We start from the raw sequence: 21061 nt of genomic DNA on the forward strand, positions 1-21061 counted from the left end.
TCTGTCATCTTCAAAGCACTTAAAGATCCACAGAATGCTCCCCATACAGGCCAATTGCACTTCTGTAAAATCTCGTCCTCCATATTGGCTAAACGTTTGGAGGCAGTGATAACAACAATAATACATCCAGACCAATTAGTTTTCATTCCTGGTCGTCACCAACCTGACAACATACGTAGATTGCTTAAAATTATGTCCCACCCAATTCCCCAACTAGTGCCTCACATGGCATTGGCACTGGATGCTGAAACGGTCTCTTCCGAACATTTGACAAATGTAATTCAATGGATTCAGTCATTATACTCATTATACTCTGCCACACAAGGCATAGTCCGAGCTTCTCTCAGTCTATCCGGCTGGAACAAGGATGTAGGCAAGGTTTCCTTCTCTCGCCACTCCTGTTTGCTATAAGCATTGAACTCTTATCTCAAATAATAGGGAACAATGTTAAGATTAAATATTTTGATTTGTTTAACAATTTTTTGGTTACTACATGATTCCATGTGTGTTATTTCATAGTTTTGATGTCATCACTATTCTACAATGTAGAAAATAGTTTTTAAAATCGTTGAATGAGTAGGTGTGTCCAAACTTTTGACTGGTACTGTATACAGTGGCTTGCGAAAGTATTCACCCCATTGGCATTTTTCCAATTTTGTTGCCTTACAAACTGGAATTAAAATAGATTTTGGGGGGGTTTGAATAATTTGATTTCCACAACATGCCTACCACTTTGAAGATGCAAAATATGTTTTATTGTGAAACAAAGAAGAAATAAGACAAAAAACAGAACTTGAGCATGCATAACTATTCACCGCCCCCCCATCCAAGTCTCAAATCTCTGGAAGACTGAAACAGGTTTTCCTCAAGGATTTCCCTGCATTTAGCGCCATCCATCATTCCTTACATTCTGACCAGTTTCCCAGTCCCTGCCGATGGAAAAACATCCCCACAGCATGATGCTGCCACCACCATGCTTCACTGTGGGGATGGTATTCTCGGGGTGATGAGAGGTGTTGTGTTTGCACCAGACATAGCATTTTCTTTGATGGCCAAAAAGCTCAAATTGTGATTGTGTCGAGGCACAGATCTGGGGAAGGTACCAAAAAATGTCTGCAGCATTGAAGGTCCCCAAGAACATATTGAGCAATCAGGGGAGAAGGGCTTTGGTCGGGGAGGTGACCAAGAACCTGATGGTCACTCTGACAGAGCTCCAGAGTTCCTCTGTGGAGATGGGAGAACATTCCAGAAGGACACACATCTCTGCAGCCCTCCACCAATCAGGCCTTTATGGTGGAGTGGTCAGACGGAACCCAGTCCTCAGTAAAAGGCACATGACATGCTGCTTGCAGTTTTCCAAAATGCACCTAAAGACTCTCAGACCATGTGAAACAATATTCTCTGGACTGATGAAACCAAAATTGAACTCTTTGGCCTGAATGCCAAGTGTCACATCTGGAAGAAACCTGGCACCATCCCTACGGTGATGTCACGTTCGTCGTATTGATGAGACCAAGGCGCAGCGTGATAAGCATACATGCTTCTTTTAATGAAGGGAAAAAAACACTAAACAAAGACATGAAAATGAAGCTATATATATATATATATATATATATATATATATATATATATATATATATAGCTGACATGCAACTACACATAGACAATAACCCACAAACTATCCAAGGAATATGGCTACCTAAATATGGTCCCCAATCAGAGACAACGATAAACAGCTGCCTCTGATTGAGAACCAATCTAGGAAACCATAGACATATAAACACCTAGACAAGAAAAACCCCATAAACATACAAAAACCCTAGACAAGTCAAAAACACATATACCCACCCTCGTCACACCCTGACCTGACCAAAATAATACAGAAAACATAGATAACTAAGGTCAGGGTGTGACAGGTGAAGCATGGTGATGGCAGCATCATGCTGTGGGGATGGTTTTCAGCGGCAGGGACTGGGAGACTAGTCAGCAAAGAGGAATGGAGAAAATTACAGCGAGATCCTTGATGAAAACTGGCTCCAGAGAGCTCAGGACCTCAGACTGGGATGAAGGTTAATGACAAAGCAAACTGTTTTTTTGCTTTGTCGTTATGGGTTATTGCATGTAGATTGATGAGGGGGAAAAACAATTAAATCCATTTTAGAATAAGGCTGTAACGTAGCAGCCGGCTCCCAAGTGGCACAGCGGTCTAAGGCACTGCATCTCAGTGCAAGAGGCGTCACTACAGTACCTGGTTTGAATCCAGGCTGTATTTACATCCGGCTGTGATTGGGAGTCCCATAGGGCAGAGCACAATTGGCCATCGTCGTCCAGGTTTGGCCAGGGTAGGCCGTCATTGTAAGTAAGAATTTGTTCCTAACTGACTTGCCTAGTTAAAAGATTTTGGAAAAGTCACAGGGTCTGAATACTTTCCGAATGCACTGTATTTATGCAGTGTCAAGTAGAAACATAACCAACCCTGTTGCATGTACTTGCTTTACCCTGTAATTTACAATAAAGTCAATTAACAGCAGTTTGTGGGAGAAATTGCTGCCGGTTGGAGAAATCAGAGAAGCCTGCCGACTGGGCACAGACGTCAATTCAACGTTGTTGGACACCTGTTCGTCGAATATCTCATTCCAAATTTATGGGCACTAATATGTAGTTGGTCCCCCCTTTGCTGCTGTAACAGGCTCCACTCTTCTGGGAAGGCTTTATACTAGATGTTGGAACTTTGCTGCAGGGACTTGCTTCCATTCAGCCACAAGCGCATTAGTGAGGTTGGGCATTGATGTTGGGCAATTAAGCCTGGCTCGCAGTCTGCGCTCCAATTTAGGCTCTGTGCAGGCCAGTCAAGTTCTTCCACACCAATCTCAACAAATAATTTCTGTATGGACCTTGCTTTGAGCACAGGGGCATTGTCATAATGAAACAGGAAAGGGCCTTCACCAAACTGTTGCCACAAAGTTGGAAGCACAGAATCGTCTAGAATCGTCCCAGACCATTATTCCTCCTTCACCAAACTTTACAATTGGCACTATGCCTTCGGGCAGGTAGCCGTCTCCTGGCATCCGCCAACCCCAGATTCGTCCGACGAACTGCCAGATTGTGAAGTGTGATTCATCACTCCAGAGAACGCGTTTCCACTGCTCCAGAGTCCAATGCCTGCAAGCTTTACACCACTCCAGCCGACGCTTGGCATTGCGCATGGTGATCTTAGGCTTGTGTGCGACTGCTGGTCCATGGAAACCCATTTTATGAAGTTCCCGACGAACGTTATTGTGCTGATGTTACTTCCAGAGGCAGTTTGGAACTTGGTAGTAAGTGTTGCAACCGAGGCGCTCCCGTTCTGTGAGCTTGTGTGGCCTAACACTTTGCGGCTCATTGTTGCTCCTAGACGTTTTCACTTCACAATAACAGCACTTACAGTTGTCTGGGCTGCTCATTCATTTGATGAACTGACTTGTTAAAAAGGTGGCATCCTATGACGGTGCCATGTTGAAAGTCACTGAGCTCTTCAGTAAGGCCATTCTACTGGCAATGTTTGTCTATGGAGATTGCATGGTTGTGTTGCAGTTCTTGACACACTCACACCGGTGTGCATGGCACCTACTACTACTATACCCCGTTCAGAGGCACTATTTTGTTTTTCATATTCACTCTATGAATGGCTCACATCAATACCATTATCCCAGAAACCCTAGACCCACTCCAATTTGCATACCGCCCCAACAGATCCACAGATGATGCAATCTCTATTGCACTCCACACTGGCTTTTCACACCTGGACACATGGAACAGCTATGTGAGAATGCTATTCATTGACTACAGCTCAGCGTTCAACACCATAGTGCCCTCAATGCTCATCACCAAGCTAAGGACCCTGGGACTAAACACCTCCCTCTGCATCTGGATTCTGGACATCCTGATGGGCCGCCCCCCGGTGGTAAGGATAGGAAACAACACATCCGCCACGCTGATCCTCAACACGGGGTCCCTCAGGGGTGCGTGCTCAGTCCCCTCCTGTACTCCCTGTTCACTCAGGACTGCATGTCCAGGCACGACTCCAACACCATAATTAATTTTGCTGACGACACAACAGTGGTAGGCCTGATCACTGTCAACGATGAGACAGCCTATAGGCAGGAGGTCAGAGACCTGGTAGTGTGGTGCCAGGACAACAACCTCTCCATCAATGTGAGTAAGACAGAGGAGATGATCATGGACAATAGGAAAAGGAGGGCTGCACAGGCCCCCATTAACATTGACGGGGCTGTAGTGGATGGAGCAGGTTGAGAGCTTCAAGTTCCTTGGTGTCCACATCACCAACGAACTCACATTGTCCAAGCATACCAAGACAGTCGTGAAGAGGGCACGACAAAACCTATTCACCCTCAGGAGACTGAAAAGATTTGGCATGGGTCCTCAGATCCTCAAGAAGTTCTACAAATGCACCATGGAGAGCTGACTGGTTGCATCACCGCCTGGTATGGCAACTGCTTGGCCGCCGACCGCAAGGCACTACAGAGTGTAGTGCGAACAGCTCAGTACATCACTGGGGCCAAGCTTCCTGCCATCCAGGACCTCCATACCAGGCCGTGTCAGAGGAAGGCCCTAAAGATTGTCAAAGACTCCAGCCACCCTAGCCATAGACTGTTCTCTCTGCTACCGCATGGCATGCGGTACCGGAGCACCAAGTCTAGGTCTAAGAGACTTCTAAACAGCTTCTACCCCCAAGCCATAAGACTCCTGAACAGCTAATCAAATGGCAATTGCATTGCACCCCCCTTTTACGCTGCTGCTACCCTCAGTTTATTATCTATGCATAGTCACTTTCACTCTACCTACATGTACATATTACCTCAATTACCTCAGCTAACCGGTGCCCCTGCACATTGACTCTGTACCGGTAGCCTCGCTATTGTTATTTTACTGCTGCTCTTTAGTTATTTGTTACTTTTATTTCTTATTTTTTACTAAGCAATTTTTTAAATTTGTTTTTTAGTTTTTTGTATTTGTTTGTATTTATTTGTTTTTTATGTTTTTTGTTAACTTACCAGGTATTTTTCTTAACTACATTGTTGGTTAAGGGCTTGTAAGTAAGCATTTCACTGTAAGGTGAAACACCTGTTGTATTCGGCGCATGTGACAAATAAAATTTGATTTGAATTGAATGGCACACATACACAATCCATGTCTCAAGTCCTAAAAATCCTTCTTTAACCTGTCTTCTCCCCTTCATCTAGACAACAAGTGACATCAATAAGGGATCATAGCTTTCACCTGGATTCACCTGGTCAGTCTATGTCATGGAAAGAGCAGGCGTTCCTAATGTTTAATACACTCAGTGTTTCTCTAAACAATAAGGGCCGAGGAGGTGTGGTATATGCCCAATGGGCTGTTCTTAGGCACAACGCAACATGTAGCATCAAAACCACACACACACAGAACTATCTCCCCACAAAGACCATAGACGGTACACAAGATAATGATCTCACAAGTCTGACCTTGCTTTTATTGATCTGTGTAAACCTAACTCTTTGTAAAATCTTTACATGCAAACATACACAGGTACTTATATTTTGTTTCTCTCAAGTCCATGCACTACTTATTTACAATTGACATAAATAAAACCAACAAACAATTCATTTAAATAGAGTAGGCAGAACAAAACAGAGAACAGTTGTATCCTCTTTAGGTTTAGCGATACTTACTATCCAGAAAAGATAATAGAAACGAATTAAGATTAAAGACCACTAAACTGGTCACAAAACAGAACAGGTAGGCTACAATAGTACCGTAGTAGAACCAGTGAAAACCAAGTGCATACGCAACAAAATAATGTTGAAATTGTGGCTACTGGTGGACAGCAAGACAATACAGTTCAGCAGAGGCTCTCATTGGCTGTGGGAGCCCCTGTTTTTACCCATCAAAGGAGGAGACAGAGCACTTGATGAAAATGCATCACTCTATAGATGAGATGAATCTCCTTTAATCGTCTACCTTCAGGAACTGGTCGGTGAGATCACCGTGCTTGACTGTTTACGCACAGTAATCAGCCCTCTAAGCGTTATCTGAGCTCTGTGTACAGGGTCCTAGCTTTTGCTCTCATCCCTGTCACATTACCAAGCTGAGGATGCTCTGAAGAGGGTCTAAAGTAGCGCGCTACATCAATGAATTTATCCATTGTTAGCCTAATGATAATGATAGTCCTGATATTCTTGCTGCATAAATACATGTATGTTGCTGTGGACTTCAGTGTTTAAAAAAAAGCATTTGGACCAATGTTAAGGGGTAGAGACAAATCATCAAATTACAATATAATTTGTTTCTTAAGTCAATGTATATATCATGAACCACAAGATCTCTCATGCATAGTTTTTTTGGAGAAACTTGCAAACAGCTGTATAAATTGAGGTCATTCCATGGTATACAATGTGCTTTCTTTGAATTACGGTAATTGGTCAACAGCCGCCCGCCAAAACTTTGAGTGAACTGTGCAGCAAAAAAGGATGATGCATTAATGGAGGCGGCCTGAGTGGGTAAAGGGGGGTGCATTGTGGGGAGGAGCCGGTTAGGGTGTGTGACTGCTCCAGCCACAGAAAACACAAGGGTCACGAGCACAGTGCATGCAAGCAGCACATTTACTTATGACATAGCCTTACCCATGTTGTCTTATTTAATGTGACTAAGGTGGAGCAGGCTTTAAGTGTCAGTGAAAAATCTGATCATGTGCATTCGATCTAAAAATGTCAGTCAGTAAAAAACCTCAGTAAACATTCATTTAGACCACACCTGTCATAGTATACTTCTCATTACTCGCCAGGGAAATAAGGTTTTCCTGTCTCCTCTCTTCCTTCACCGTAAACAAAGAACTGAACCAGATTTTCAACTTTTCAGTGCAAACATTCTCATCAAAAATTGAACATGTTCCCACTACCTCTATAAACATGACTCAGATAAGGACAAAGTGAACACTTGGCATGAAGTGAGCACAGTTTCTTCTAATAGGAGTGCTATCATTCAAAATATTTAAACTGATTCTGAAATAAATACAAATATGATTTACTTGAATTGCCTATTTAGTATGTACCTTAACTTCAGAAATTCTGCAGCATATAAACCTTCTTCATGAGAATGCCATAATATTCATTAGATATCATTAAATAAACATGTGACTTTTGGAACATTTGAAATAGTTCAGAGGGCAGCTGTGTGTCCTCGGTGTGTTTTCATGTGGTTTCATGTGGTTTTGCATGCTCATACAAGTGGTAATAATACTGCATGATGTCATTTTACAAGAAATCAAGGATTACAACCTGCCAGTCTAATGAACTTCATAGTTCAACGGGTGCTGCAGCTGTAATCCCACATAGAATTACATATTGCTTCAACATCTTTTGTGCTAGTGCATTTCAATATTGGTTTTCTTTAGGATGTGTCAAATTCAATATATAACATCATCAACTGCTATGATTATCTCAATGCAACCGTATAATGCAATGTCAAGCTGTTGTTTTTATTATCTTCAAAAGTATTTATTTATGTATTTTTTTGCCTTAAATTGTTTAATCTCTAAGTTGTTTTTGAAGGATGATTTTAAAGTATACCATGTTTTGCCTCTGGAGGAGTATTTCCAGATAAGTCTCAGTAAAGGGGGAGAGACATGAGATGGGAATATCACATCTGGGACAACAGGGGAGGATGGAAAGGTGCATGTGGCGGGTTGGGTTGAGGACAGGAAAGAATGCAGACAGCCAGACAGGAAGACTACTGGTTAGTCCAATATTAAAGGTTATTGGGAAGGGTAGAGAGGGTAATGTGAGAAAGGAGAGGGGGATGAGTGTTGAGGGAGAGGACTTTGCTCATTCTAATAGGGGTTAGTTGCTGTTGACAGGATTCTCATTCAACAGGGTGTGCCAGCGCTCTATCTTCTTGTCCTTGTTCTTCAGGCACTCATACCAGTGCTTCAGCCGCTCCCCTTTGGCTGTGATGCCCAGCTGGCACCCACCTACAGCAGACCAACAAGGAGGGTGAGAGGGCTGGCACAACAGATGGAAACTTCAACAAAGTATAGTAGATCTCAAACAGATCTCCTATGGATCGTACCGATGTAATCGTTGGATTTCCCAATGTCGTAGTCCCACACTGAGATGTCCAGGGTCTTCTTAGCCAGGTCGCTGTGCTTGATGTCATAGCTAAATTCCTGTAACACAACAACGGAGAAATCACCCCCCTCACAATATCCAATAAATGTAATTTACTTCGATACACAAATCAATACATTGATGTTTTCACAGGCATTTAAACATTAAAAGCACAAACAAAGTACTGCTATCAAATGGTTACTTTCATCTTCTATTATTATTGCAAGGGACCAACAGGAGGCTGACCTCGTTGTACTCTGGGTTTAGGGTCTTCTTCTTGATATTTGTTTTGTTCTTGGCCTTCTTCCCCATATCAGGTCTCAGGCATCTAACACATCATATAATAGATCATATTAGTTTGATGTTGTCATCCTGCATTTGGGGATAGGAAACTAAATTGCAAAACAGATATATTCTGCTGTGCAAATTAACAACTTTGACATAATTCCATTTGTATTGATTTTGAGTGAAAAAATGATACTAAACACTGGAAAAGTTTTGTTTGTATTCACGCCTGATAGGAAACACAGTGAAACAGACTGACATTTCGACAAATGGGTCAGAGTATCCATTGGCATCCATGGCGGCCAGGTGAACACAGCGCACCACACCCACGAGGAGACGATTCTGCTGGGTGCTGTACGTGAGGGAGATCAAGATACGACCACGCTCCTCCACATCTCCAACCTCCTTCCCACCCTGGACGAGAGAGAGAGGAGGGAAGAGTAAAATTTTTAAAAATCATATCATGAAGACATGATTTGCATGAAGACACGTAGCGGTAATCTACATGCCCACACATGCAGGTCAAACACCAATACCTCATCCTCGTAGAGCGAAATGCCTCGAGCCCCTCCAGCTGTTGCAGTCTTCTTTGTCTGTGGAAAAATATGGATAAGGGTGGTCCAATCAAACATACAGACAAATGGGACTTTTACTGTATATTTATCTAATGTGTGTAGCATGTTAACGTACTCACAGGGACAACTCTCTCGAGACACACGTTGAAGTTTTTTTTCTGGTTGATCTTCAGTTTCTTCAGCGCAATGCGAGTTTCTCCGATAAACTCATTATGCCCAAACTTGTCCTCATCACAGACAGAGATCCTACATCAAACAAGATAGTACATCAATAATATTGGATCATCATGTCTATGGAGGAAATCATGTAAATTAAAACAATTAAGCCTTTAGATAAAACCACGGTAACAAATGTAGACAACGAGACAGGTTATCCTGATGTTTAGTGAACAGACGTGTGTTGTTTCTCTGCTTCAAGTATCCACCTGAGAGTCTTGCGCTGCATGTCCTCGTCTGTGAGTCCGTGGTAGACCAGGGTCTCGTTCCAGGCAGGGTTACGGGTGTTTCTCAGGGTCTTGGTGCGTAGCTTGTTGGACTGCAGCACATGAGAGTAGATACAATAAATAAAGATAAGGAACTCAATCAACTGGTCTAAAGCACTTCTATATCTGAGGCTGGAGAGAGGCAAGGGACCTTTATGTGTAGTACAATGGATAATCCTTATGGTGGCAGGCTTGAGCTAATGGGCATGTATCCTAGCATTACACATTTTTCTGAATAATAACACATACCATAACAAATACACAAACATATATTAACTCCCAGGTTGAAAATAAGGAAAGTGAATTCTATCACCTTACTGGCCCCTGGCAATAGATGCAGCTTGACATAGGGATCAGCCAGTCCGTTCGAGTCCATGGGCTTCAGTCCCTGAGGGAAAGACAAGACTCTTTAGGTCACCAGACAGGACAGCAGGGACCAGGAGCCCCTATTCAAGATGGAAAAGTAAACTACTGCAGCAGCAGCTTCTTAACACAGGCCACTTCAGTGTAATTGGCTCAGAGTGAGTGAGTGAATGAGTGCAGTAGGTGATACCTTGGCTTTGAGGATGCTGCAGTGGAGACTGTTGTTCTCCTGCTCATAAAGCAAGCTGAACTCCAAGCCGCCCAGAGTGGCTGAAATACACCCAGAACAGTCATTAGATCAGACAACAAACAGTGGAACACAGACACTAGCAGTACATCTTATATAGGGAGCACTGGGTTGTAAATAGAGTCTAGACTGGGATTGATTCTCAGAGTATCAGAAAATATTGAGAATGTCTACAACCCTTTTCCTAGACAGCTACCGTCCTGTAGGTTTTCACTCCAACTCTAATGTAGCGCACTTGATTGTAATAATTAGCTGGTTGATAAACTGAATCAGGTTAGTTACAACTGGTGTGGGAGTGAAAAACCTACAGGAGGGTAACTCTCCAGGAACAGGGTTGGAGAGGCCTGGTCGACAGTAAAAGAGACATGAGCCTCACGCCAGACGGCAGACCAAACAACAGAAAATCAAGTGATGAACTGATAAAGGAGAAATAAATAAATAATCCAACAGTAAATCTGCAGACTAAATGGACTGTAAACAGATGAAATAGGTTATGCATCCGTCCAAAGAAACAGGAAATTCCATTAAAAACCAGCAGGATATCTCTGTAATATCAACTAAAGAAAAATATGACTCACAAAGGAATACATTTAGAAAATATCCCACTTCAAACGGAACATGAAAACAGAGAAGTTAAATGGGATTCTATGCATGGATGTTTAGGGAGGGTGAAACTGGGATGATACTAATAATCAATAGGTTTAAATCTATCATCCCCCTCATCTAAAACAGTAAACCTCCAACAGCTCCAAACCACCACATTGCTGAGTAATGGTTGGGAGGCTAGCTTTTAAAGCCTGTAGTTCTAGTGGCCTGTGTACTCAAATCTCTCTGACTCCAATCAGCCTCTTTAGCTATTAGACATCACTGAGCTAATACGTAACATTTCAAATGGCAGGAAAACAGAAAGCACAGGAAAGTTGAATATTAGATTAGGGCCAAAATGCACACATTTAATTTGTGTAATATAATGCTATCTACAGTAACTAGATGCAAACAAATAATGTACTTGTTTAATCCATTAGGCCTACAGAACCAGGACATCTCTGAGTAGATTGAACACTGATCTAGTCAGCAGCAGTTGAGCTATTGAAACCAGTCTGTACCACAGAACCTGGCTGTCTTAGCACTGCCAACTCCATAGAGAACCAGAACCAATGCTATTTCTACCATAACATTAGGGAACTATTCAAACTCAAGGGAAATCTAGATCCCGTCAGCTCTCTTATCCCAAATAATGTGTTCTGTTCTAAATTCCCAGACCTCCATGAAGTAAATGAACGCCTCATCCCGCAGGGAGCAAGGATAGACCATTTGAGGAATGGAACATGGCGTACGACTGTCATGACACGATTCCTATCACGCAAAGGAGACATGCATACAAATTGTTCCATTACAGAGTTTGTCTCACTATTGAATTGTTTTACATTCTCTTCTACTTTGCTTCCAAGATATTGATTCACATGCTTGGATAATATACGGTCGTTATCGTATATCATCTCCAATACATCTCCATGAATTCTACTAGAAGGATGCATGCTGGCTGCTAGTATTATTAGATGATTGATATGCTTAGAACGCTACAAAGGCCATCGACTCAAAGGGGTAAGAGATCAAGCATGGAGATGCTACAACAGACTGGATATAAGTGTCTGCTGAATGACTACGTAAACAAATAGAAATACAAAGAGCAGACCCACAGGGCAAACACCGGTTCAATAAACATTGTTTCCACGTTATTTCAATGAAATTACATTGAACCGACGTGGAATAGAAGTTAAATTGATGTATGTGCCCAGTGGGGAGTCTTTATACACTGAGTGTACAAGACGTTAAGAACATCTTCCTAATATTGAGTCTATTTAAGCAATACGGCCCGAGGAGGTGTGATATATGCCCAGTAAACCACAACTAAGTGATGTTGGTACACTCAGTGTATGTTGACTTAAAACAGTCTGGAAGCCATAGAGAGAGAGATCACTGAAGTCTTGAGTAAGGTGGAAATCCAACAGTAGACACATAGCCCATATTGAAGAGGTCTAGCTGGAAGGACAGGCTGGTCACTTACTGGCCTCATCTGAGTCATAGCTGTTTGCATCCTCCTCCTCAGGCGGAGGGGCTTGTTGTCGAGCAGGAACGGGGTTGTAGGTGGTTGGCTGTCTCCTCTCCTCCCGCACTGCAGGAGGCACTCTTTCCTCCACTGGAGCACCGCTAGTGGAGTAGCCACCTCCCTCCGTCTCCAGTGGAGCTACAACCATAACCATGATAATGATTAGTGTGTTTTTATGTGCTGATGGACACTACATATTTCTATCCTCTATAAATGCTAAGTGTGTGTCAGTGTCAGGGCTGGCCTGGTGATGTGGGTCCATCTTTGCCATACCCTGCTGGGCCGATGCTGCTGGAGGGGGCCTGGAGCTCTGGACTGGAACAGCCTTCTGCAGCGCCACTGGGCTGTTCTGAGCACCTCCCTCATTGTAACCATGACCAGTCCCACCAGTGGCCATGCGAACATCTGACGGCTTAGGGGCCACAGGTGGTTTGCCAGCATGCCCCAGTTCCTCTGGTCCTGCTACACACATTAACAAACACACACACACACACACACACACCAGCATATCACTGAGACTGCCCTGCAGTGGAATCCATATGGCTCCCTAGTCTCTGTGAATCCTTTTAATGTTGCAGATTTTCCATTGCACAGGCATTGACCTACATACAGTACAACAAACTGTGGCAGGCAACCTTGATCACTTCCTAAAGCCTGGATTTTTTTCTCTACCTTTCCCCCCCCCAGCTTTCTTTTTTGAGGATATCTTACTGCGATTCTAATGGCACTGCTGCAAGTGGGAGCCGATTCTATGCCACCTCTCTTTTCAGAGCCCCCTGGAGGTGCCAGCCTTGCCCCAGAATGTACTTCCCACTGACTAAGTCAACCCACCCACCCCTGGATCTGGCTGTCTGAGAGGAGGTGGCAGTGCTCATCCTGGGAAACAGACCTGGGCTTTTATGGTAATGCTGACAAATGAATCATTCAAATAAATGTTAGGAGTGACTGGGAGCCAGTGAGGGCCCAACATCTGGTGATGTTTGTCTGTTTAAACTGGTGAGACGGTGCATTGAGATGGTGGCTATAAGGTTAATGACTGAATGACTCACCTGCTCCCTGCTGGCTAGCAGTAGGAGACTGACTCTCCTCTGGACCTGGGAGACAGGCAGCACCGGACACTGATTCTCTCTCACACCTACACTCTTATTTTTGCCCCGTCAACTGTATTTTTTTGTATAAGACTTCAGTCATATTGAACGTGGTACATGTTCATGAATTAAGACCTCTCCCGAGTGTGCATGGCCCACTGAGATATGTTCCCAACAAAACAGTAGTACTATATTCATAGTCGACAACATCAGTAAAGAACAGTACAAAAGATAAAACAAATAAAACATTGTAGATACTGTTCGGGGTTTCCATCGCTTTTATCTTTTAGAATAGAATATTGACTTCAGGACAACATCATTCCCATTTAGCTATAATTAGTTAGCTGAATGGGTTTTATTCTGCCTGGCCAGCTACTGAAAACAGACCATGTCTATATCTGCTTTGCCACTCTCACAAGCCAAGAAAGCAATCAACCTGACACAACCCCCTTTCCCACTGCTCCGTGCGGCCTGCTTACCTCTGGCCTGTGATTGGGGATGACCAGCTGCAGCCCTGGGGTCAGATGATGCTGGCTCTGGGGCTCGCTGGGCACTTGACTCTTTGGGCTTGGAGATGGGCATGGGCGAGGGCAGGAACTGCTTAGGAAAGCCTTTAAAGAACCAGGCACCAGATCGCTTCCACACCTAAGAGATGATTTTGGATCCCCATCAAGCTGACACCATGACAACAGATAGTCTTCCTGGGGTTCGTAAATAATGGCCTGCGTCATATAAGCTTTAACCTTGACACCAACAGTACACTCACTGTTAATCTCCCTGATCCCTCTGTCTCACAGAAGTGAATCATCACTCTGTATCTTTCACCCACCACGTGCTTTAATTCACTATGACACATAGCATAACATGTGTCATGCTATGACATATCCCTGTCACCCTGTCTGTCTCGCAGAAATACTCACCTCTCGCTGTTCGCTGCAGATCTTGCAGAGCCACACAGAGCGCGACCGGCTGCCGTTCTGCACTCCACACTTGGTGCACATGTGCTACAGGAGAAAAGACACAGGTTCACAAAGAGGTATTAATGTTTACAATGTCACAGATATATTACCATTTCATTTCTCAGGGTCAATTGTGGCCTAACGTGGTCCGTAATGGTTCATCACAGCAAAAGCAAACCGTCTTTGCCATCTAGGAAGGGGAAAAAAGCCAATCTTTCCAACCCCCCTACCTTTTTGCAGTCCTCACAAACCACTGAGCTGACCCCTGGAACACCCAGCTGCTCCCCACACAGCAGACAGCGGTTCACCCCGTCCCCACACACCGTCTTCTTCATGTCATCTAGACGGTTCACCAGGCGCCTGTAGCAGCCAGGACAACTTTCATTACAGCCAATTACCAGTAGAACATCCATGCTCAGTTGGGTAAATGTGGTATTAATAGTCCAACTGATTGAATGACGTGTGTGTAATTCTATCATCTTGTCCAGTATTTTTGCAGAGCTGAGATTTAACAACACTGAGGTGGGCCGTGCAATGGAGTTCCAATCCATTAGCTCAGAATGTCTCTTTAGTCCTCACCCAATTCTCTCCTGCTCCATGGCCTCCATCTTCTCAGCACGGGCGATCACACCGTTAATGATCTCCTTCTCCTCGTCAGTCAGGTCCGGAGCGTCGGGACCTGGCCTGGCCTGGTTGGTCCAGTTGCCCCTGACAACCACACAGGAAAACTGTCTGGGGCTGAGGCACCCATGCTGCATGCATGCATTTTTAGCTTGTCAGGGTCACACACTCAGACATACAGTGAGAAATCAAATGTATATGCAAAATAACACTCAAACACAAGAATTGACAGAGGTATACAATAGACAGAGACAAAGTAGACAACGTAATACAACAAATACCATAATGGCCTAATGCACATGTGCACATTGTGCAAACACCCTTCATTACCTGTGTCCAAAACATATGTGAACATACAATAATTAAGGAGAGAATATACATTTACCTGTACATACCCTAGACACACTCTAAATACAATCAAAAAGTAGAATAGTAGATTGAAACAGTGGAGAGGGTGGGGGTATAAGGTAGACGGAGAGATGGAGGGAGAGCTGTACTACTTACTGTTCCTTATCACTGAGTCCCAGCCATGGCAGAGATTGAAAGGAAGCAGACAGGAGAGGAGAAAATAAGTTGGTGCCTGGGAAAGCATGGAGGGGTTAACAGCACCATGCAGCAGGCAATTGACCAACACTTTAAAAAAAATGCTGGGTTGTTTGGATGACCCAACTGCTGGGTTGCAGGCATTGGGTCTCTTAGTTGGGTTGTTGTCTTTTAAAAATTGCAAGGTAGGGTTTTTGATGCTGGATTATTGAGATATGTCCCAGTGGGTTAGATCATAAGAATGGAGGCGTGGCTTAGTAAGGGTGTAGCTTTCAGATGTTAAGTTATTTTTAGCCACCCGTGAGAGCAAATGTCATTCCCGTTCATCTGTTCAGTTGTATTGTTATCATATATTAAGGTTGGACACTGCCAGCTTTAATGAGGCTTACACATGTGTAGAAGTCACATAAGGAGTAGGAGTCAAGCAAATCCCAATGTTGGGATAGTTACCACTTTAGTACACAATGTAAATAATCATGTTATAATATGTCATGTTTGAAAAATATACATTTGCAATGTACAAACATTTTATTTGTATTTTTGTTACTCTTTTTCTCCCCAATTGGTAGTTACAGTCTTGTCTCATCGCTGCAACTCCAGTATGGACTCGGGAGAGGTGATGGTCGAGCGTCCTCCGAAACACAACCCAACCAAGCCCCACTGCTTCTTGACACAATGCCCACTTAACCCGGAAGCCAGCTGCATCAATGTGTCAGAGGAAACGCCGTACACCTGGCAACCTGGTCAGGGTGCACTGCGCCCGGCCCGCCACGCCACGCCACCAGCGTGCACGATGAGACAAGGACATCCCTCCCTAACCCGGATGAAGCTAGGCCAATTGTGCAATGACCCATGCGCCACTCGGGAGGCACTGCAGTGTACAAACTTAACATGATGAATAGGTATGACATTTGCTCTCATGGATGGCCAAAAAATAATGTAGAAAGCCACGCTACTAATAAGCCCCGCCACAACCCAACTGGCTAGGTCAAAATAACTCAAATAAATAAAACTCAGAGAGATAACAGCATGGTGCTTAGTGTACCCTGTTGTTCTGCCACCCGTGCTTACTTGGCATGCATGCTCATCTGCCTATCGTTGGGCACCCAGCGGTCCGAGCTACCGCCCATCACTGCGTTCGTCATGGCTGCTGCACTATTGCACTCTGCAGGTGGACACGCAGATAAAGACGAGACACACACACACACAAAGTTACATGATAAATGATACATATAAGAAGGAATTCTTAGCTACAGATACTCTTTGCCCTAAATCACTTAGGCTAGGTTTTAAGATGAGCATTTACATTCTCTGATTCCTTCATTGGAAACAACATGAACAATTTTAATCTTGTTCCTCACTATGTAATCAATTTAGTCACACATTAAATTATTATGAGTTAGATAATCATAATGAGTTGTTTATTAAAAGTTATCTTATCCCATCTTTACCACAACTCAAATCAATACATCAAATCCATGCAGGAAAGCATAACTAACTGTCAATTGATCAAATTGACGGTCACATTTAATCTTCCCTGCTTAAGCAGCACTAACTTCCAATCAAATCAAATGTTACTGACTTCAGCACTAATATTGCTGCCCTCTCAGCAGGCAGAGCCCTCTGTATGCTAAGAGTGTGGGCCAGGAGATTCACTGACCTTGTCATCAGACATACTTATTCTATTTAATGTAAGAGTCTGATACTGACACAGTGCATTACAATAACAATAAGGGCTATGAATAAGGACAATATCAACAGTGCCTTTATGTGATCTGTGTAAAACTTTACAGTAATGATCGATAAACCATGTCTCCCAATGTCTACACAATTTTTACAGACCAACTAATGTTTGTGATGCAACCACTGAGCAATTTATTCGAATGGAACAATGTGACAGGAAATTACAGAAATCAATAGGAGTGTAGAGAACTGAACGTACCTCTATGCGCTCAAAGCTCCCGAGGGCCACCACCAGGCAGAGCGGGGAGCGACACCCAACCAGCAACACGGTGGGTCCTCAGGGAATGAGCAGGGTGGGTAGGGAGGGTCAACAATCCTCTTTCCACAGTAGCCTGGCTCAGATAGAGGCTCCTCCGTCCAAATCTGATGATAGCAGGGAACTGAGACATGTTGTGGCATGATTGGAGAGAGTAAGGGGGTAAGACAGAAAAAGAGGGAGAGAAAAGAAACTGTGAGGGGAAAAAATCTATAAATCTCATTTGTCTTCAGTTTGCTACAAGCAATCACTCCACAGTAGCACTCCAGAACATAGCTAGAAGTGAGAGAGAGGGGGGAGTGGAGAAAAAGAGAGAGGGGGAGGGGTAATTCTGATCTACAGTATTAACTCCTGTATTAAGACTTACATTTATTGGTCATTCAAATCACCCGCAGAATGCACAACAAACAATGAGTACTATTGTATATAAACTGTAGGAGGATGCCTTTATAGTATTGGCCTGGAACCTGTCTCACTATCCTGCTGGAAAAAAACAGCATAGACGAGCATAGGCTGATCACAGCATACGCTGTGTTTTGGACACTGATGACCAGCATGGTATGCTGGTGACCAGCCTTCTCTGTGTTTTGGACACTGGTGACCAGCATAAACTGGTCACCAGCATCAAAGTGCTTAATTATTAAAGACAGTACATCACGTAGGTCTTACTTTAAGAGTTTCTCCCTAATACAGTGGACCCCTCAGGCCTTCAAGTCACATTATGCTGGCTTGCAAAGGTATATTTAATTCCTATTGGAATCCAGCCAGAGTAGGAATATCCAACTATTGGAATTTCTATTCACCCCAAATCTGCATTCAGAAAGACTGCCAGGATTAGAATTATGAATAAATGAGACCATCTAAACTGGAACAACCATTTCAGTAACCATTACCCTTATCCTACTCCTCCTCTGTTCTTCTGGTGATGTAGAGGTTAATCCAGGCCCTGCAGTGCCTAGCTCCACTCCTATTCCCCAGGTGCTCTCATTTGTTGACTTCTGTAACTGTAAAAGCCTTGGTTCCATGCATGTTAACATTAGAAACCTCCTCCCTAAGTTTGTTTTATTCACTGCTTTAGCACACTCTGCCAACCTGGATGTCCTAGCCATGTGTCACGCCCTGACCTTAGAGTTCCTTATTATTTTCTATGTTTGGTTAGGTCAGGGTGTGACTTGGGTGGGAAAGTCTATGTTTTCTATTTCTTTGTTTTTGGCTGTGTGTGTGTGTGTGTGTGTGTGTGTGTGTGTGTGTGTGTGTGTGTGGTTCCCAATCACAGGCAGCTGTCTATCGTTGTCTCTGATTGGGGATCACATATAAGTTGTCATTTTCCTTTTGGGTTTTGTGGGATCTTGTTTTCTGTATTGTTTCTTAGCCTCACAGAACTGTGCGCTTTTTTTCATTTTTTTTGTCTGTGTTGTTTTGCTTTTGGTGTCATCAATAAAAAGACGATGTACGCCTACCACGCTGAGCCTTGGTCCACGCTTCATTCCAACAACGAGAGTCGTAACACCGTGTCTGAATCCTGGCTTAGGAAGACCACCAAAAACCCTGAAATGTCCATCCCTAACTATAACATTTTCCGACAAGATAGAACTGCCAAAGGCGGTGGATTTGCAATCTACTGCAGAGATAGCCTGCAGAATTCTGTCTTACTATCCAGGTCTGTACCCAAAACAATTCGAGCTTCGACTTTTAAAAATTCACCTTTCCAGAAACAAGTCTCTGACCGTTGCCACTTGCTATAGATCATCCTCTGCCCCCAGCTGTGCCCTGGACACCATATGTGAATTGATTGCCCCCCATCTATCTTCAGAGCTCATGCTCTTAGATGACCTAAACTGGGACATGCTTAACACCCCGGCCATCCTACAATCTAAGCTTGATGCCCTCAATCTCACACAAATTATCAATGAACCCACCAGGTACCCCAAATCCGTAAACACGGGCACCCTCATAGATATCATCCTAACCAACTTGCCCTCCAAATACACCTCTGCTGTTTTCAACCAAGACCTCAGCGATCACTGCCTCATTGCCTGTGTCCGTAATGGGTCTGCGATCAACGACCACCCCTCATCACTGTCAAATGCTCCCTAAAACACTTCAGCAGGCAGGCCTTTCTAATTGACCTGGCCGGGGTATCCTGGAAGGATATTGACCTCATCCCGTCAGTAGAGAATGCCTGGTTATTCTTTAAAAGTGTGTTCCTTACAATCTTAAATAAGCATGCCCCAAATGTAGAACCAGGAACAGATATAGCCCTTGGTTCTTTCCAGACCTGACTGCCCTTGACCAGCACAAAAACATCCTGTGGCGTTCTGCATTAGCATCGAATAGCCCCCGTGATATGCAACTTTTCAGGGAAGTTAGGAACCAATATACACAGGCAGTTAGGAAATCTAAGGCTAGCTTTTTCAAGCAGAAATTTGGATCCTGTAGCACAAACTCCAAAAAGTTATGGGACACTGTAAAGTCCATGGAGAATAAGAGCACCTCCTCCCAGTTGCCCACTGCACTGAGGCTAGGAAACACTGTCACCACCGATAAATCCACTATAATTGAGAATTTCAATAAACATTTTTCTACGGCTGGCCATGCTTTCCACCTGGCTACCCCTACCCCGGTAAACAGCCCTGCACCCCCCAAAGCAACTCGCCCAAGCCTCCCCATTTCTCCTTCACCCAAATCAGATAGCTGATGTCCTGAAAGAGCTGCAAAATCTGGATCCCTACAAATCAGCCGGGCTGGACAATCTGGATCCTCTTTTTCTAAAATGATATGCCGAAATTTTTGCAACCCCTATTACTAGCCTGTTCAACCTCTCTTTCGTATCGTCTGAGATTCCCTGCCGCAGTCATCCCCTTCTTCAAAGGGGGAGACACTCTAGACCCAAACTGCTACAGACCTATATCTATCCTACCCTGCCTTTCTAAGGTCTTCGAAAGCCAAGTTAACAAAAAGTTTACCGACCATTTCGAATCCCAACGTACCTTCTCCGCTATGCAATCTGGTTTCAGAGCTGGTCATGGGTACACCTCAGCCACGCTCAAGGTCCTAAACAATATCATAACCGCCATTGATAAGAGACATTACTGTGCAGCCGTATTCACCGACCTGGCCAAGTCTTTCGACTCAGTCAATCACCACATTCTTATCAGCAGACTCAACAGCCTTGGTTTCTCAAATGATTGCCTCGCCTGGTTCACCAACTACTTCTCTGATAGAGTTCAGTGTGTCAAATCGGAGGGCCTGTTGTAGACCTCTGGACCTCCTGTTGTTGACCTCTGGCAGTCTCTATGGGGGTGCCACAGGGTTAAATTCTCGGGCCGACTCTCTTCTCTGTATACATCAATGATGTCGCTCTTGCTGCTGGTGATTATCTGATTCACCTCTACGCAGACAACACCATTCTGTATACCTCTGGCCCTTCTTTGGACACTGTGTTAACTAACCTCCAGACGAGCTTCAATGCCATACAACTCTCCTTCCGTGACCTCCAACTGCTCTTAAATGCAAGTAAAAGTAAATGCATGCTCTTCAACCGATTGCTGCCTGCACCTGCCCACCCATCCAGCATCACTACTCTGGATGGTTCTGACTTAGAATATGTGGACAACTACAAATACCTAGGTGTCTGGTTAGACT

At 43.9% G+C, this 21061-nt stretch overlaps 1 protein-coding gene across 2 annotated transcripts in view; it reads right to left on the reverse strand.

Annotated features, from left to right (window-relative positions):
* Positions 1–5491: 5491 nt before the first annotated feature.
* Positions 5492–21061, reverse strand: part of LOC112245910 (rabphilin-3A) — a 46406-nt gene continuing 30836 nt past the window's right edge. For both annotated transcript variants that reach the window (XM_024414097.2, XM_024414098.2), the window contains exons 2-19: positions 17360–17540; positions 16489–16582; positions 15379–15390; positions 14833–14961; positions 14484–14613; positions 14215–14298; positions 13774–13939; positions 12480–12668; positions 12165–12344; positions 10040–10119; positions 9800–9874; positions 9430–9539; positions 9124–9250; positions 8966–9022; positions 8689–8843; positions 8391–8472; positions 8107–8203; positions 5492–8008 (exon numbers count right to left, since the gene is read on the reverse strand). In XM_024414097.2, the coding sequence (XP_024269865.1) occupies positions 7878–8008; positions 8107–8203; positions 8391–8472; positions 8689–8843; positions 8966–9022; positions 9124–9250; positions 9430–9539; positions 9800–9874; positions 10040–10119; positions 12165–12344; positions 12480–12668; positions 13774–13939; positions 14215–14298; positions 14484–14613; positions 14833–14961; positions 15379–15390; positions 16489–16562 (1878 nt within the window). In that variant the 5' untranslated portion in view covers positions 16563–16582; positions 17360–17540 and the 3' untranslated portion in view covers positions 5492–7877. The remainder of the gene's footprint in view (positions 8009–8106; positions 8204–8390; positions 8473–8688; positions 8844–8965; positions 9023–9123; positions 9251–9429; positions 9540–9799; positions 9875–10039; positions 10120–12164; positions 12345–12479; positions 12669–13773; positions 13940–14214; positions 14299–14483; positions 14614–14832; positions 14962–15378; positions 15391–16488; positions 16583–17359; positions 17541–21061) is intronic.

The sequence above is a fragment of the Oncorhynchus tshawytscha genome, linkage group LG04, assembly GCF_018296145.1.
Source record: "Oncorhynchus tshawytscha isolate Ot180627B linkage group LG04, Otsh_v2.0, whole genome shotgun sequence".
In the NCBI taxonomy this organism is placed as follows: Eukaryota; Metazoa; Chordata; class Actinopteri; order Salmoniformes; family Salmonidae; genus Oncorhynchus; species Oncorhynchus tshawytscha.